The 17,793-nt window shown below is 32.4% G+C and overlaps 1 protein-coding gene across 1 annotated transcript; it reads right to left on the reverse strand.

The window, feature by feature from the left end:
- Nucleotides 1-545: 545 nt before the first annotated feature.
- LOC21405387 (E3 ubiquitin-protein ligase RZFP34) lies at nucleotides 546-3,876 on the reverse strand. Its single transcript, XM_024167228.1, has 13 exons — nucleotides 3,763-3,876; nucleotides 3,514-3,663; nucleotides 2,898-2,985; nucleotides 2,670-2,729; nucleotides 2,466-2,498; nucleotides 2,292-2,369; nucleotides 2,163-2,206; nucleotides 2,025-2,065; nucleotides 1,849-1,931; nucleotides 1,663-1,754; nucleotides 1,259-1,328; nucleotides 1,089-1,130; nucleotides 546-980 (listed from the first exon to the last, which is right to left on the reverse strand). Exons 2-13 carry the CDS (start codon nucleotides 3,600-3,602, stop codon nucleotides 828-830), a joined length of 873 nt encoding a protein of 290 aa, XP_024022996.1. The 5' UTR covers nucleotides 3,603-3,663; nucleotides 3,763-3,876; the 3' UTR covers nucleotides 546-827.
- Between the last annotated feature and the right edge of the window lie 13,917 nt (nucleotides 3,877-17,793).

Below are 17,793 nucleotides of genomic sequence, written 5' to 3' on the forward strand. Positions count from 1 at the left end.
ATAAATAATATTATTAAATATATTAAATAATAATATATTAAATAAATATATTAAATAAACATATATAATACAAAAACGGTTTCAGAAAAGAGGGAAGAAAATGAAAAAGAAAAAAAAAAGTGAAATCCGTTTTTCAGAAAACAGAAAACGAAAACAAGAAAATGAAAACACATTTTTTTCGTTTTCTGATTTCCACAAAAAGACAAAAACGTTTTTGGTTTTGTTTTTTAAAAAAAATTGCACCAAACACGTTTTTAACACCCGTTTTCATTTTTTTGCTTTGAAAACCGTGAAGAACGAAAACGAAAACGCAAACAAACGGGCCCAATTTATTTTTCTTTCTCCCGAAGATATAGAATATGGAACATTTTTTACATTACGATCAAGTATGCATTATGATACATCACACAAATGATACAATTCATTGATGAATCCCGTTCAGTTCGTGAATTTGAGTTGAGATGTAATTTTATGTGAGAACTTTTTACTGTAGCAAAAAAGTTAAATGTGACTGTTTGTGAGAGCTTTTTACTGTAGCAAAACTCGAATTCTAAACTCGAATCAGCGAAATGAACGGGACCGTACTTGCACAAACAAGCTTGGCTAGTATTTTACTGAGGATGATCATCAAGAAGTAAAGGAAATTTGGAAACAAACGTCTTTTAGTGAATAAACGGAAGTAATAAGTTACGAGTTACAACCTGAGGCTTGTGAAGAAATTAGTCAAGTGAATAATGCTCCACAATAAGTGAAACGACAAGGAAAGAATATAGTTGAGACTTAATGTGAAGCTAAATTATAAGCTTCATTATGACTAAAATAGTCGGTCATCTGACCATCTCCACAAACCTTGATGAGCACGAGCCAGGCCCTCCTTGTGTCTGCCTTGTGTTGTAGGACTTGCATTTTAGGCACTTGTGTGCCACGATATGGAAATTCACCTCCGAATTCTCGCCACAATCATTGCAGAGGATCCAAACCTTAAAAAAAAAAAAAAAAAAAACATCCAACAAGAATACTCAAAACGCTTGAAAAGCCTATTCGCTTGAATCGCAAAGTCATAGATACAAGTCGGGATTATTACTTACCATCTTATTTTGATACATTTCGGGCATGGGAGTCGAAGCAACCTGATTGTCATTTTCAAATCAAGTCAGTTTAAAGTCCTCAAGATGACAAATTAGTTTCATGTACAAAAGTGCACTAAACACTAAAAGACTTGATCATTTCTTTCTAATTTAGAACCACTATAGGTTACCTCTTGATCAAGTTTTTCCCAAACGCGTGACATGTCGCAATATGACTTCGAGCACACTGGACATGAGTACCTAAAGAATTGACAAGTTCAGAAAAGTTTTATTTCCAAAACTAATATGAAAAGGGATAATAACAAAAACCTTCCTTGTGTTTCATTAAAATGACGTGCTCCATCTTATATTTTCAAGAATGTTGCGTCCGTCTCTTACGTTTTTCAATCGCCCCTCTGGAGAGGCAGAGTTTACCTCCAAAGGAGAGGTTTTAACACAGTTTGTAAAAAGTAGAGAATACGTGTAGCATTCCTGTAAACATATAATGGTGAAACACAACATTTCAACTAAAACACAGGAAATTTTTGTTACTCTCCCATATGCAAAAATGCCATTATTTTCATAATGGACTCACTGGAAATGCCGCTCCATCTCTTTGACGCATTCCAAATGTATAGTGTGTCCACAGGGCAAGACAGTAATGTCCCTCGTTGTATCAAAAAGAAACTGCAGGCAGTTATAAATTAATGGAAGTCAGTGAACCAACAAGCAAAATCTTCATATTTCCACTATATCATCTCACCCTTAGAAAACTTTTTACCTCGAAACACACGGGGCAACTGTGATGCATAGCTTTTTCCACACAAATATGAGAATCCTTCAACAGAGTTGAATAACAACATCCTGAAAGAGAAAAAGACTTGCCGAATATAAGTATTTGATGACATAACTATAAAGCAATTTCGAAACAAGAAATTGAGAAGTTCGAAATCTTACCACACTTGTTACAGTGAAAGAAATTCTCCTTGCCTCCAATTCTGCAATTACAAGCACAAGCATACAAAGACTTTTGTTAAGTTTCTTTGATAGAGATAATGAAAAAAGGCGAAGCGAAACCAAGGAAAAGAGCCGAACCTGCAGATACCACATTCATTACAATGGTACTGATTTTTTGAGACCTGGAAAAGCTTAAACGTTCATGACAATGCAAATAGATCAAAAGTAAGACAAGTATTTCAAGGGAAACTGCACTAAACGGCTTACATCGTCATCGAAAAACTTGCACTCAGAGCAAAAGTAATTCCCCATGCAAACCCCGCATTGGATACAGTGCTGCTGAACCTGCAAAGCAAGCACATTTACAATTATAAACCCTTTTTTCATGACAAACTAAGTATCATATTGTGATCAAATGAACTTCTAACAAGTAAACCTTACATCTTGTTCTGTGTCACATAAGGAGCAGATCACCTGAAACGCATGAGGAGACCAAAAAAAAAAAAAAAGAATCAGACAAAATACAAAATCGTGTGTAAAACCTTATCCGAATCTCTAAAGTTCACCTAAAATGGGACCCTTAATTAAAAAAAAAAGTACTATAATTTAGTCATAATTTTGAAATTCTAAGAAAAGGAAACAAACCCTTTTGAGATCATGGCGAGGAATGTCATGACGATCAAGAGGATCAACATCAAGTGAATTCTGTTTCAAAAAAAAAAATCCATGTTAGCCTATTTTTCCACTAATGTTCAGACAAGGAAAAATCTGATTCCACAACCTGTATACAACAAAGACATGTGATCTTGTCTTCGTAAATATGAATAAAATTTCATAGCAAACTATTATGAAAAAAAAATCATATAAAAAAACCTTGGATTCGTTATGGCAATGCCTGCAATCAAATATCTCATTGCAACATGGTGCTCTGATCTTGCACCTCCTCCTATAATGCGAACACCTAAAAATAAAAAATTAAATAAATAACAATAATAATAATAATAATAACAACAACAATAATAATAATATAGTAATAATAATAATAATGTATTTTAACAACAAAACAGAGCGAGCAAGAAAATACAAATATATATGAGTGCGTTTGAAACCGTTTCAAAATAATTTTAATTTTTTATAAAAATAAAAATAAAAACATTTTTAATAGATAGAAATTATTTTTAAAAATGCAAAACACATTAATATATGCTCGAGATCGTTTTACACTAAATTAAAAAATCATTTTCATTTCTATTTTTTATCTTTAACGGTGCTAAACTCTGTTTTAGAATTATTTTCATTTTTTCATTCTAAAAAACGTAAAAAACCGAAACAAGAACAATTCCATGCATATATCTTCTACAATAAAACTCAAGAAGGAATACCATCAGTTATAAATAACCGACTTATGAAGAAAATAATGAAAATGAAAAAAAAAAATGTGTGTGTGTGTGTGTGTGAGAGAGAGAGAGAGAGAGAGAGAGAGAGATACCCGAAATTCCCAGATTCCAGCTCAACAAAAGACTGGTCTTTCATGCGAGAATCTTCAATGGGCATCTGGGTCTTCAAACTGCTCTCCATTTTTTTATTTTATTTTGTTTTCTTTTTCGCAGTCTGGGTCCTTTTTCGTCCCAAAGCCAACCTGAAATGAAACCGTCAAAAAAATGATAATTGAATTCTGAAAACAAAAAAAGGGCTTAATTAATCATGAAATAGAGAAAGCAATAAAAATTGAACGAACCCGAAAAGAAAAATGGTAGAATTAGGCCATTCCACTCAAAGGCTGGACATTTTCATTGGAGGAGGACGGTGAAAGGAAGAGGAAGATGATGAAGAAGAAGAATAAAACGAAAGAAAACGAATAATAATAAAATATATATTTTTATATAGATTCCTTATATATAAAGGGCCAAAAATTCCCAATTTTTTAATGTTATCGTTTCTATCATGCTGACGAGGCGACACCCCAGTGTTTAAAGGGACGGCAACGGCCAGTCAGCAATAATTACCCAACAGATAAGTGGCTTTGCCTGACGCATCGAATTTAGGAGATGTTTGGTTAAAATATTTAAAATATGATTTAAATTATGGTTTATTATATTATTTTTTTTATAAAAAATATATATAAATTAAAAATAATTTTAATCACATAATTTTAATCTATGAACTAAATGTTTCTTTAGTTCATTACTTGAACCTAAAAAAAATTAAAATAAAAATTAAAATAAAAAAGTGATTAAAAACTTGTTCATGAGTTAAGATGCATTTAAGTATGGTTTAAATTTATACTATAATTTAAGTTTGTATTTAAATGTGCACATTTTAAATTACATCTCAATTCAAATTAAAAACTCGAATGAATAAACTAAATGGACCCTTAATAAAAACTCAATGGTGATGAAAAATTTTAATAGAGTATATAGGTAGGGTTTTATTCGTCTTGTCATTGTGAATGTATAGAAAAAAATCATCTCAATCAAATTAAAACGAAAAAATTATGACGTTTTTAAGAATAGAAAAAATATTGTTCATTAACTTGAGTTTGAGTTTAGAAACTTTAGTTGAAAGGGGAACTTAAACTCAGATTTTAGCCTCAAATTCAAGTTCAAACTCAAATTTTATAAAAGAACATGAACTTGAATAAAGTTAAAACTTGAGTTCAAATTTTTTTTTTTAATTTGGTGTAAATGAACAAGCCATAAGGCATCCTTAATTTCACCGATTCAACTTTTCAGTTCTAAGATTTTACAGTTAATGGTCTCGTTCATTTCACCGATTCGAGTTTAGAATTTGAATTTTACTACAATTAAAAGCTATCAGAGACAGTTACATATAACTTTTTTACTATAGTAAAAAGCTCTCACATAAAGTCACATCTCAAGTCAAATTAAAATTTTGAATTAGTAAACTAAACGGGCATGCTCTCAGAAAATATTGCATCTAACTTTTTTTGTAACAATTAAAAACTCTCAAAAAATATTACGTCTCAATTTAAATTGAAATTTTAGATCCGTGTGAAATGAACGGCTCTATATTCTTAGGGCTCGTTCACTTCGCTGATTTGAATTTGTAATTCGAGTTGAGATGTGATTTTGTGTGAGAGTTTTTTACTGTAGTAAAAAAGTTAGATGTGACTATTTCTGAGAGTTTTTTACTGTAACAAAACTCGAATTCTAAACTCGAATCGGCAAAATAAATGGGGCTTTAATCTAATCAACGACCTGTAACAACACCCAAATAGATAAGATGTCGTTTTTGAGTTATGACAACAACCAAACTACCATCATGTTTTTAGTTGTTAGTTGTTACCCGGTACAAACCGAATTCAGTTAGGAGGAAAACAAGGTGCAAGTAACGCACTTTTTCTTATTAGTTTCTTTACGTACCAGCTATGGAAAATGGGATTCTCGAGATTTTTTTTTATTTTAAATTTCTGATTCTGATTTTTGTAGGAAGTTTTTTTTTTTTTTTTTTTTTGGTGTCGTTTGGTCAACATATAGAAAAGATCAGCAGCCGCGGTTTCATGGTTGGCGGGAGAACTCGGAACCGCTGCCTAAACATGTTTTTTTCACAACTTGCGGAGTCACCGACGCTGAGAATTGGCTGCGAGTTGTAACACTTGCTTGTTGTTGCAAGCCTTATCCAGACAATTTCCAGCTGGTTTAATTTTTGCTCGCCATGATTTTTTAGGTGCGTTAGAAATTAGTTTCAAAATATTTTTATTTTTTATATAAAAATAAAACGAAAACGTTTTTATTTTTATTTTAAAATTATTTTTAAAAATACGTTTGATAATTTTATTATGAGATTGTTTTTAATTTAAAAAAAATTAAAATTGTGTTTGATAGTTTAATTTTAAAAATATATAATAATATTTAAAATTAAAATATATTAAATAAATAATAATGGGCAGTCGGAAAAAACAAAAATTGTTCTCTTTTTTTTTTCCTTTTTGGAAGATAATGCAAGGTTCTGTAGGTGAACCAGAAACAGAGGATGAGAAAGCAAAGCTCCAGTTCCTCTTTAATGGCGCCCACTAAGCTCACTCTTCTCCACACCACTTTCCTTTTCTCTTCTCTCCTCTTTACATTTTCACAAGGTAAAAAAAAAAAAGGCACTAATCTTTACCCATTCCAATTCTTTTTGCTTCATGGGTTTGCGTTAATTTTTGCAGCCAAATCCCAGCAATTGAGTCTCTTTATAGCGCTTTTGTCTCTTCAAACCTCCATACCCAGATCAAGATCTCCACTCCCCACGCAGCTTCCGTTATTCTCGACCCGTTTCCTCCTTCTCAGGCGTTTTTTAACCATAGCTTGACCCAATATATTCTCCCTCTTCTCCGGTTCTTGTCCAAAACCGGTTCTCCTCTAATGATGAACCTTTATCCTTACTACGTCTTTATGCAGAACAAAGGCGTTGTTCCTCTCGACAACGTTTTGTTCAAAGCCCTTGACGCCTTCCAAGGAAATGGTGGACCCCAACAGTCTCCTTCACTACACCAGTGTTTTGGACGTCATGATCGACGCGGCCTATTTCTCAATGAAGAATTTCATTACTACCATTCATTTTTTTCCCTATCTAAAACCAGAAATTTACATACGAGTGCAAAATCAGAACCAAATCTAAGCTCAAGAAAAGGAAAAAAAAAAAAAAAAAAAAAAAAAAAAAAAAAAAATTTTGAGGAAAAAAGCTTTGGAGATTCGTTGCGATGGCGTGGAGAGAGAGAGAGAGAGGCGCGCAGGGTATGAGTGAGAGAGAGCGGCTTCTGAGTAGGGGACAGAGTGAATCGAAGCAGGTGAGAGAGACAGGCAAAGAGAGAAGGAGGCGCAGAGAGGGGAGAGAGAGACGTGAGATGAGAAGAGCAGATAGAAGAGAGAGAAATCTGGGAAGAAAAGATGCTCTGGCGAGATTCGGCTATGGCCGCCAGTCGCAAACGCAGAGAGAGGAGAGAGAAGAGGAAGAGGGGACAGATAGAAAGAGAAACGAGGTTGAGGAGAGAGAAGGGGAGAGAGAATGAGAGAGAAGAGGGCAGTCGGAGAAGAGAGCGAAGAACGAAAGGAGAAAATGAAATGGGGAAAATGAAAATTTTCAGATTTTCAATCAAGGATAAAAACGTTTTTGTTTTCAATTTTTAGAAAATTTTACACCAAACGCGTTTTGTTTACGCGTTTTCATTTTTTATCCTCAAAAAATGTGAAAAACAGAAACAAACGGGCCCTTTATGTTTCTTTTCTTTTTTTCCTTTTTCTAGGGAGCTCTCTTGTGTGGCCCAAAAAAATATATATGAATTATGAATAATTTTATATTTTTCAGTCATTATATTTATATAAAAAATTATTTATTTTACATATTTTTTTAATTTAATGTATTTTTAACTTAATTTAACAGTTAAAAATTAATATTATTAATAAGATTGACCTATTAGAAAAACTCAATTACAGATCTTAATGTAGGACTTTTACTCTTTTTTTTTTTAATATAGTGTGGAGCTTATGACCTCTACTTTACGTAAAAAATGAAACTATCAAAACTCGAGCGTTATTAGATACACGCACACACTCATGCATCTAACAGTTAAGCTTGTCTCAAGTGGCTTTTTACTTCTAATTTTAATCTTTAGATTTAGTTAAAATTATAAATATATATGCATCAATAATTATTTGTAATATAAATCTAACTGTAACGTCTATCGTCATTCAAATCTGCAGTAACGTCTTTTCTCCTTACACCATCAATTCATAAAATTCCCTTTTGCTAGTTTGTATAGACAAATATTAGAAATATTTATAGTATGGTTCTAATATTAATTTTTATTTTGGTATCTTATTTTCCTAGATATTATTCAAATGCTAAATACCATATCTTCTTATGATAGAAGTTTGGCAATGTTTTCATCTAGATTCAAGTGAATCAAGATTCCATCAAACATAAATAATTAGGCCCCGTTCATTTCACCGATTCGATTTTTGCTACAGTAAAAAGCTCTCAGAAACAGTCACATCTAACTTTTTTACTATAGTCTAAGGATTCGTTTAGTTTGCTGATTTAAATTTTTAATTCGAGTTTAAATGTGACTTTATGTGAGAGCTTTTTACTGTAGCAAAAAAGTTAGATGTGACTATTTCTAAAAACTTTTTACTGTGGCAAAACTCGAAGTCTAAACTCGAATCGGTGAAATGAATAGGTTATAAAGCTCTCACATAAAATTACATCTCAACTCGAACAACGAACTAAACGGGCCCTTACTCACCTATGTCTAACCACAATTTAATTTAAACAGTGATGAAAAGTACTACTCTTTTTATAACAATCTATAATACTAAAAATAAAATTCTAGTTTGCGGTGACGGCAAATAACTAGTACGTGTGAGGTGAACGCTAATGAACTATCATTGTGGGTTTCAGATTAAAAGTTTGAGTATTAGGTAATCTTTTTTAGGAGTTTTAAATGTGAGGATTTTCGGTGTATAAAACTATATTAGGGCATGATTGTTTTGTGGATTCTTCAAGTTTGAACTCATGAATCAGTTGCGAACTCATGATTGATTCATTTTTCTGAACTTGGACTTCGGATTTAGAACCCATCCTAAATGAGTTTAGAGAGTTTGTTTGGTTAGGAGATTTCGGGGGCTTAAATCCAAAAATCAATCTGAACCTTATTTGGTTGCATGACATTTTAAACTTAGATTTGGGGTTTGAACTCATTTGAACTAAAAGTTGAAGGTTCTACCCAAGTTTATTTAAACTCACTCGTTTAGTTCGCTGATTCGAGTTTTTAATTCAAGTTGAGATATGATTTTATGTGAGAGCTTTTTACTGTAGCAAAAAAGTACGATGTGACTATTTCTGAGAGCTTTTTACTGTAGCAAAACTCAAATTCTAAACTCGAATCGGTAAAATGAACGGTTAGATTTGGGTTTTGAACTTAAAATTAAAGGTTCTACCTAACTTTACCCCCACTCCCCTCCCCCTTCAAAGTTTTGATGGTCCTAACTCATATTACTGTTCAATAACTCACCCAAAAAGCTCCCACCAGCCATTTTCACTTACATTTTTTAAAAACTCATACTTCTAATAATGTAACTAAATATTGGTTCAAACTTTAGACCTTATACTACCAAACGCCAGTTCAAATCACAGAAAATCCACATATAAGTTCAAACTCATACAAAATTTGAACCTAAATAGTGAACGGGGCAACAAATTTTAAAAAGCTTAGGGCCCGTTTAGTTCATTGATTCGAGTTGAGATATGACTTAGGGGTGACAATTCGTGTAACGTGTCATGTTTTGATCCTTTTTTTTTAAAATTTGTAGTCAACCCGAACACGACCCGTGACACGAAATTTTTTAAAAACCGCAACACGAACACGACACGACCCGAAAATGACCCGTGACACGAAATTGACCTGTGAACCCGAAATTGACACGAAAATTATATACTTTTATTTAGTTTTTTACATATTAGAAATAACTTAAAATTCATAACACACTAAATTACAATAACATCCATTGAAATTAAGTAAATAATAGTATAAGATTTTGAGTATAACTATCATAATATCACAAGTTCATAATAAAATTTAAAATATGAAATGAAAAATATATGTATTTTTTATTTTTTTACGAGTTTTGTGTCGTGTTTGGGTTAGGCGGGTCCAACCCGAAATTGACTCGTATTTTTCATGTCAATTTCAGGTCAACCCAATTCTGACATGAACCTCTTTTTTCTCAACCCTAACCCGCAAAATTCGTGTCGTTTTCGAGTCGGGTCGTCGTGTCGTGACCCATATTGCCAGCCCTAATATGACTTTATGTGAGATTTTTTTACTGTAACAAAAAAATTAAATGTGATATTTCTGAGAGCTTTTTACTGCAAGAAAACTCGAATCGGTGAAATAAACATCTCCTAAATTCTCATAGGTATGAACCTACTTGCCATAGTATTTTTAATTTAAAATCACGACTCTATTTCTAGTTTATTCACAATTTTTACACTACTAAACACCAATTTAAACTTTATTCTCTGATATAATGTTCAGACTTTACAGCTTCAAAAACCACACAATTCAGAGGTTGTTTAGTTGGGGACTCGTCTCCTGATTCGAATCATGATTTGTGGTTCGTTACAGTATTTTTTCTCATAAAAAATATACGTAAATTAAAAATAATTTTAATCACATAATTTTAATTTATGAACCAAACGTCTTCATCTCAACATCAACGGAGGATATGATACCGTCGTCCTTTTTCCAGACTTTTTACTAAAAATAAAGAGAAAAAAAATTGTCGTACGTCGCTTTACAGGTGTAACCGAGTGAGTGGTGAAAAAGAAGAAAACTACAGGCAAAGCATTGTCATGACGATGACGTGGGTATTATCCAAAACAAATGGTCCATTGGGCTTGTGAGCTCCTTTGGAGAGACATTCCCCAAACATGGGCTCTAGCTGGCAAAATATAAGACCAAATTAACTTATCAGCTTCAAAAAAAAGAGTCATATCAGTCATCACATTTTTGTAAGCACTCAGATAAACGCCTTCAATGCACCAAAAGATTCCCAAACTGACTGTTACTCTTCTTCGACAGTGCTAAAAGTACAAAAATCTAGTGGTAATATACAATTGTAATTTGTAAAGTGTTTAGTACGAGGATTCGTATCATGATTCAAATGATAATTTATAGTTTATTATAATATTTTTTTTAAAAAAATATACATAAATTAAAAATAATTCTGAATCACAATTTTAAATCCGTGAATCAAACGTCCACTTAATAACTGACGATCCATGATAATTTACTAGTCAATTGGTCAAAAAGTTTGTGCTTATCACTTCCGAAGATGTTAACGTGTGACAATTACGTACTTGTCAATATTCTCCTGGACTTATTCATCATAGCTAAATTCCCCTGACTCCATCATCGGAAAATAACATAGCATGCCACAAACTCCATGTGATGAGGAAAATTAGATAGCAAGTCACAAACTCCATGTGAGTTAGGATTTGTCATGGACTTTATTTAGGGGCGTTTGGTATGCAAGAATTAGTAAGAATTATATTCACAAGAAAGTGATGTAGGGTAATATAATTTTTAGGAATAATACATTATTGTGTTTGGTTCTATACATGAATCTTTTTTAAATTCCTATGAATATTACATTACTATGTTTAATTATTCGCATGGAAGAAGATCCATAATGATGATAATAATAATAATAATAATAATAATAATAATAATAATACTAATAAAATAATAATATTATTATTATTAAAAATAATAAAATAATAATATTATTAATAATATTAATAATAATAAAACTAATAATAATAATAACAATAATAATAACAACAGTAATAATAATAATTATTATTATTATAATAAGATTTCCATGATTTTGAGATTCTTGAGAATTTGAATAACACCATGTTGGGTGGTATTCAAATTACCTTAAAATGAGGGAAAGTGAATTACATGGTAATCACTTTCCTGTGAATCTAAAAATTATAATTATTGTACCAAACATGGTAATATTGCAGATTCTCATTCTCATCCTTAAGATTACTGCATACTAAAGTCCCCTTAGTGTTATGATTTCGTTACTTTTTCTTGATTTTTTAGAGCGGTAGAAATCTAAAACATGCTTAATTCCTGTGGCATTTCTGAAGTTTGCTCTTCCGTTATCAACAATATTTTTCAATTTGGATAGAGAAGATGATATGGGCCATCCCTTCAGGTTATTGGTATTGGGCTTCAACTCCTAGCCCAATGTAGACCCAGAGGATTACAATCTTTGTTTTGGATTTTAGGAGGTAGTATGACCGTAAGGAAAACATAAAATATGCAGTTCAATAGAGTAAAAAATATTATTTAATTTAAAAATAAATAATTATTATTTAATTAATAAAAAGAGAAAAAAAGTTCATAATAATATTTAATTATTTAAAATAACATATATAATATTATTTAACGAACCCTTTTCTTCGTCTTTCTTTTCTTTCTCCGTCTTCGTTCGGCACACTAGCTATGGACTAGGAAATAATCATAATCCAATATTCAGTAATAATTTTAGACCGGATAAGTAATCTAAAAGTTTGTGGGATAAATTATCCTCCCAAAATGGGTGGAATTATGAGTAGAGCTGTTCATGGGTTGGGTTGGTATGAGGTAGAACTTTTTTTTCCCCACCCCATAAGGTATGGGTTACACATATTTAGCCCCAACGATGTTAGAATTTTTTTCACAACCCAACGATGTTCGGGTTGGGTTAGGGCGGTGCGGGGTGGGTTAGGTAGTCGGTTTCAACATTCAAAAAATTAAAGACTTAAAGCTCAATCTAACATTCAAAGTTTATAATCAAATAAAAATATCAACCATTCTTATGAGTCCATCTAACATCAAACATGTAGCAAAGCAATCCATCCAACATCAAATATAAAGCAAACATAAATTAGTCTACACTCATAAACTAGCCTTAACATAAAGTAAACATAGATGCTTAATTCAAATCCATCTAAAGCAAGCATTGCAACAGCAACAATTCTTATCAGTCCACACCCATAGGCTCCTCAATGGTTGTAGTAGGACATGAAGTTGAGTTATCTACAAGAGAAATGAAAATAGCTTAAGTCATAATTTGGATAGTTAGTTTAAACATGTGTTGTGCGGGTTGGGTTGCGGGTTGCGGGTTGTTATGGGCCCAATCCATAACCCGCCCCAAACACTTCGAGCCAGAGGTATAATGGGCCGAAAATTAAAAAATAATGTTGCGAGTTGCTTTTTTCGGATTGGGTTAGGACGGTGCGGGGTGGGTTTACGGATTGTTCGGATTTATGAACACCCCTAATTATGAGTCGAAGTTTTGGATTAAAGTCTCGTTGCTTTGAGTTTTTAAGGCATCGTCTAACTCGTTAATTTTAATTTTTAATTTAAATTGAGATTTAATTTTATGTAAATACTTTTAAGTATAATAAAAAAAATAAAATGTAATTTTTTATTAAAATTTTTAATTATAATAAAATTAAAAATTAAAAATTTAAACAGTAAAATGAACGAGATTTAATTTATAATTTTTATAATAATTTTTAATTATAAAAATTAAAAATTAAAAACTCAAAATGATAAAATGTACATGCCGCAGGCCCACCTCCGGTTAGCCCCTCGCCCAGCCCAACACTATAGTATCACAGTCGAAAGCCCCTCGCGCGACCGTCGTTGCAGCAGCCCACCACCAACCCAGCCTGTCGCAGCTCTGTCTCGGCGGGCCCCGCTCCGTGGCGACCATCTCTGGCGACCTCAGCCCCGGCGAGCCCCATCCCCGGCAACCCCGACCCCGGTCAGCTCCGTGGCTACCCAAATCTGCTAGCGTTGACCAGGCCGGTCGCAGCTCCTCCCTGCGCAACCTAGGCCCGTTGCAACTCCATCCCGGCGACCCAGGCCCGGCGAAAGAGGATAGAGAAAGGTCGGAAGAGACTAGAGAGAGAGAGAGAGAGTGTGTGTTTGCTTTTTTTCTTTTTTTTTTTTCAAATAATCAGACTTTAATTCTGATTTTGTATGAAAATTTTCCAAATTTGATTTTGTATGAAATCTGATTTTTTTTTTCTCAAATCTGATTTTGTATGAAATTTTTCCTAAATTTTATTTAAATTCGATCCGAGCACCGAATGCGGGATAGGATTTAAAACAATCCCATCCAACCCAATCAACTCAAATCCAACCATCATAATCTTATCCAATTTAACATGCCAAGTAGGCCTCTTAGTATTGGTATGTAATTGAACCTTAGCACCGTCGAAATTGTCCAGTTCAGTCCTTGCAGGCTTGGGCCGAGAAGTGTCACTCTAAGGCCTATATCAATGGAGGATTTTGTTTCGTCATCAGTACAAAAACTTCCGTTATTGCGCTAGCCCTTCTACTTCCAACGGTCCAGATGACATTATCTAACTGAATTGAATTTTTAATTTAAGTTGAGATGTGAATTTATGTGAAATTTTTTTACTCAAATAAAAAAGTTAAATGTGATTATTCTTGAGAGTTTTTTACTATAACAAAACTCGAATTCTAAATTCGAATCGATAAAATGAATGAACACTAGAATCTAAAATTGCAAATGGAGTTTTTCGAACAATCCGATATCTACATCCGAAAAATGATTTTAGCATAGACAAAGGCTACGGCCCTTTAAAAAGACTAATTTAATTGATGCTATGCATTTAATATGTAAAAGTTGAGGCGTGAATATGATATAGTATTTATTATATATAACATGATTTTTTTAAAGAATCTGTAGCACCAAGAAATTCATTCATACCATAACATTATTTATACTTTTCATAAAACGTTATTACATAGAATAACTACTCTGTTGAAAGTGAAAATTCATCATCTTGAATTACACCTCACAATGAATCTCTCACACACAAAAGAATGAATAATAATTATTCAAAAAATAATAATAAAGAGGACACAAAATTTATGAAAGTTCGACTAGTGTAACGGTTATGTCCTCTTTGGAGCTATGAGGTTTTCACTATTGCCCTTATAATCAATTCACAAAACATGCTCAACTTGATTAAGCATACCCGTATATTTTCCATTTCAGCAAAAACCATATATATATATATATATATAATTGTAACAAAGTGGAGCTCACAGAAGGACCATGCAGAAGTTTATCTTTTACTCCATAGTCCCATACCTAACTAGTATGGTTCAGAAAGATCAAACCCCTATCCCAACATTGAAAGGTACTATTTCTTTCTTCAATCCATTGCTATATATAGGCCCGCTTTAATTATTTATTCTGATGCTTAAAATTTAAATTTTTTATGAGAAAAAAATATTATAATAAAATTAAAAATTATAATTTAAACGTATAAAATAAACACGCTCATAATGTCTAAACTCATTTTCATGAACCCAAAATAAAAACGAAAATGTTGTTTCTAGTCAAATTATGGCCCCGTTCATTTCACCGATTCAAGTTTTACTACGGTAAAAAGCTCTCAGAAACAAGCACATCTAACTTTTTTACTACAGTGAAAAACTATCACATAAAGTGGCATCTCAACTCGAATCAGCGAACTAAACGGATGTGAAAGTTTTTAACTGTAGTAAAAAAATTAGATGTGATTTTTTATGAGAGTTTTTAACTGTAGTAAAATTAGAATTGATCTCACAAAAAATTAAATCTAATTTTTTTATTACAGTTAAAAACTTTCATATAAAGTCATATCTCAATTTAAATTAAAAGACGTTTGATAGAAAAAATTTATACTATAATTTAAATTATGATTTATAATTTATTATAATATTTTTTCTCATAAAAAATACACATAAATTAAAAATAATTTTAATATTATAATTTTAATTTATGAATTAAACGAAAATAAATGAGATCTATATATATATATATATATTGATGGGAGACACAAATTCCACAAATAGGCATTCTCTGACACTTTGTTCAGTAGTACTTATCCCTCGATATTCAATGTTCCACGTGAAACACAGCCAAATATCTCTATCCACGAGAACTGTCTTATCCTTGTTCACGTTAATGTCTTTTTGATGACTTGGTGGATAGAGATATATATATATATATATATATATATTTATTTGGAACCGTCCACTCTGTGATGATAGCAATTGGTGGGGTCCTCAAATCTGCCAATGCCAAGCTTGGCAATCTTTTGCTTAGTTTTTAACCACAACCCCACGCCGTCCTTTGATTTGGAAAATCCCTTTGATTTGAAGGGCTTGGTTTTGAACAATCTTTAAGGAATTGCGTGTTTGAGAGAACTAGGTTGATTGACACATGTTTTTGCTTGGGATTTAAGGGCGCCTCTATCTGTCCTCGTAGGGTTTTTTTCTCCGTTTATATGTGTCCCTTATAAAATTAAAACTTCAGTCATTAAATCTGGAGTAAAAACGGTTTATTTTATATATTTTTTTAATTTTATTTTATTTTGATTAGTTTTAACAGTTAAAAAATTAATTTTACTAGAGATAATTCCAAATTTAATAGGGTTTAAACAGTTCTTTTAACTCTTAAGTCTCGTTCATTTTACCGATTTAAATTTTCAGTTTTAGGTTTCTACAGTTAAAAATTTTCAGAAAAGGTCAAATCTAACTTTTTCTGTTATAATAAAAAGCTCTTAAAAAATATCATATCTGAACTCGAATTAAAAACTCAAATTTACGAAATCAACAAGGCCTTAGACTCACAGACACATATCAACTTATATAAAAGTAGGTTTTGAGAAGGAAGTTGAGAGAACAAGGTTTGATTACCACATACTTTTTTACTCAGAATTTAAAGAGCACCTCTATTTTTTCTCTTTTGGAGTTTTCTCTCTATTCATGTGTGTCTTTATTCTCTTAACTGAGACTCACAGACACATATCAGCTTATGATGAGTAGAAATGAGATTATATGGCATTTTTCAAAAGCTAATTACAACAAAAGGTCATTCTTTTGGTTGGGAACAAAGATGGATAAAGATAGTAATTTTAGTATATTTGATCCTCTCTAAGATCCGGATACTAATTAACATGAAACGCAAACTATTTCAAATTCTGTATATAGTTAATCCAATTCAGATAAGTATATATAATTACCAACCCCAAAGCCCCCACCTTCTTTTGAAATATATATATATATATATATATATATATATGTGTGTGTGTGTGTATGGAGGTAAGCATATATGTATGTACGTATGTATATAGGTAGGTATATTTAACCTCAATGTCCAAATAAAATCAATTTTTTTGAATTTTGCAATCACTTATCTTTTATTTTTAATTGTAATATTACAATAACAAAAGAATCAAGTACCGTCCAATTTTTTGCGCTAAACTAGTCTTAATAGGTTAATAAAATAATTACTGTATGTTTTTCTTGGGACTTAGTAAGTTTAATGGGTGACATTGTTAATACATATATCAACATCTAAAGAGACGTCAATGAAACATGATCATCACGATGTGATTAGTGCATGAAAATGCACCCTAAATACTGTTTTTGATTTATATAATATTAAAATATTTACGCTTTAATTAAGTAATTCCGTTATTTTTATTCATAATATTTTTAATTAGAATTTGTCTAGTTTTTGCTTAATTATAAACTGATGAAAGCAGTGTAAAAAGCTACACAAAAAGAAGCCATGAAAGCCATATTTTTAAGCCTTTTAGCCGAGCCACACGAGCCAGAGGGAGAGTCGCGTCAGCCGAGCTGAGCCAAGCCACTGCATAGTCAGCGCGGAAATTCACGCCCGTTTCTCCCACCAATCGCGCGCCTTGCATGTCAACAGCACACGGTACCTCAGGGAGCGCGTCCCACGTACGCGCGTTCTCCAGCGCGTTTCTGTTTCTCCCGCGTGGGTCCCACGTCTGCAATGCCAGTCTGATTTCCCAATGAAGCTGCGCCAGCTGTCAACCTTGTCCCCTGTCTGACCATCGCCAGCTCCGTTCGCCCAATCCGCCAGCGACACGTGGCGCTTTTCCTCCTCACTTCTAATCACGTTGCGACACGTGTCCCCTTGGTGCTGAATCCGAATTCCTTCCCCAAAAATCAGAGCAAATTTCCAGATTTCTTCCCAAATCAAATATATGATTTCTCCTAATTTATGTGTAATTTTATTTTATTTCCTTTTCTTTTGTAATTTTCTAGTTTTATAATTTATTTCCTTATTTGACAGGCAACCTCTGAACACTATAAATAGAGGGGTTGGCCTAAGGTTTTGTAAAGCTTTGAATATTTAGTTTTCTG

This window comes from Morus notabilis, unplaced genomic scaffold (assembly GCF_000414095.1).
Source record: "Morus notabilis unplaced genomic scaffold, ASM41409v2 Scaffold124, whole genome shotgun sequence".
NCBI classification, from domain to species: domain Eukaryota; kingdom Viridiplantae; phylum Streptophyta; class Magnoliopsida; order Rosales; family Moraceae; genus Morus; species Morus notabilis.

Coding starts and splice junctions, on each gene's coding strand:
- LOC21405387 (XM_024167228.1), bottom strand. CDS start 3,602: ATGGAGAGCAGTTTGAAGACCCAGATGCCCATTGAAGATTCTCGCATG. Junction 2,207..2,291: donor GCAAGTTTTTCGATGACGAT/GTAAGCCGTTTA, acceptor AAGCTTTTCCAG/GTCTCAAAAAATCAGTACCA. Junction 1,755..1,848: donor GTTGCCCCGTGTGTTTCGAG/GTAAAAAGTTTT, acceptor AACTGCCTGCAG/TTTCTTTTTGATACAACGAG.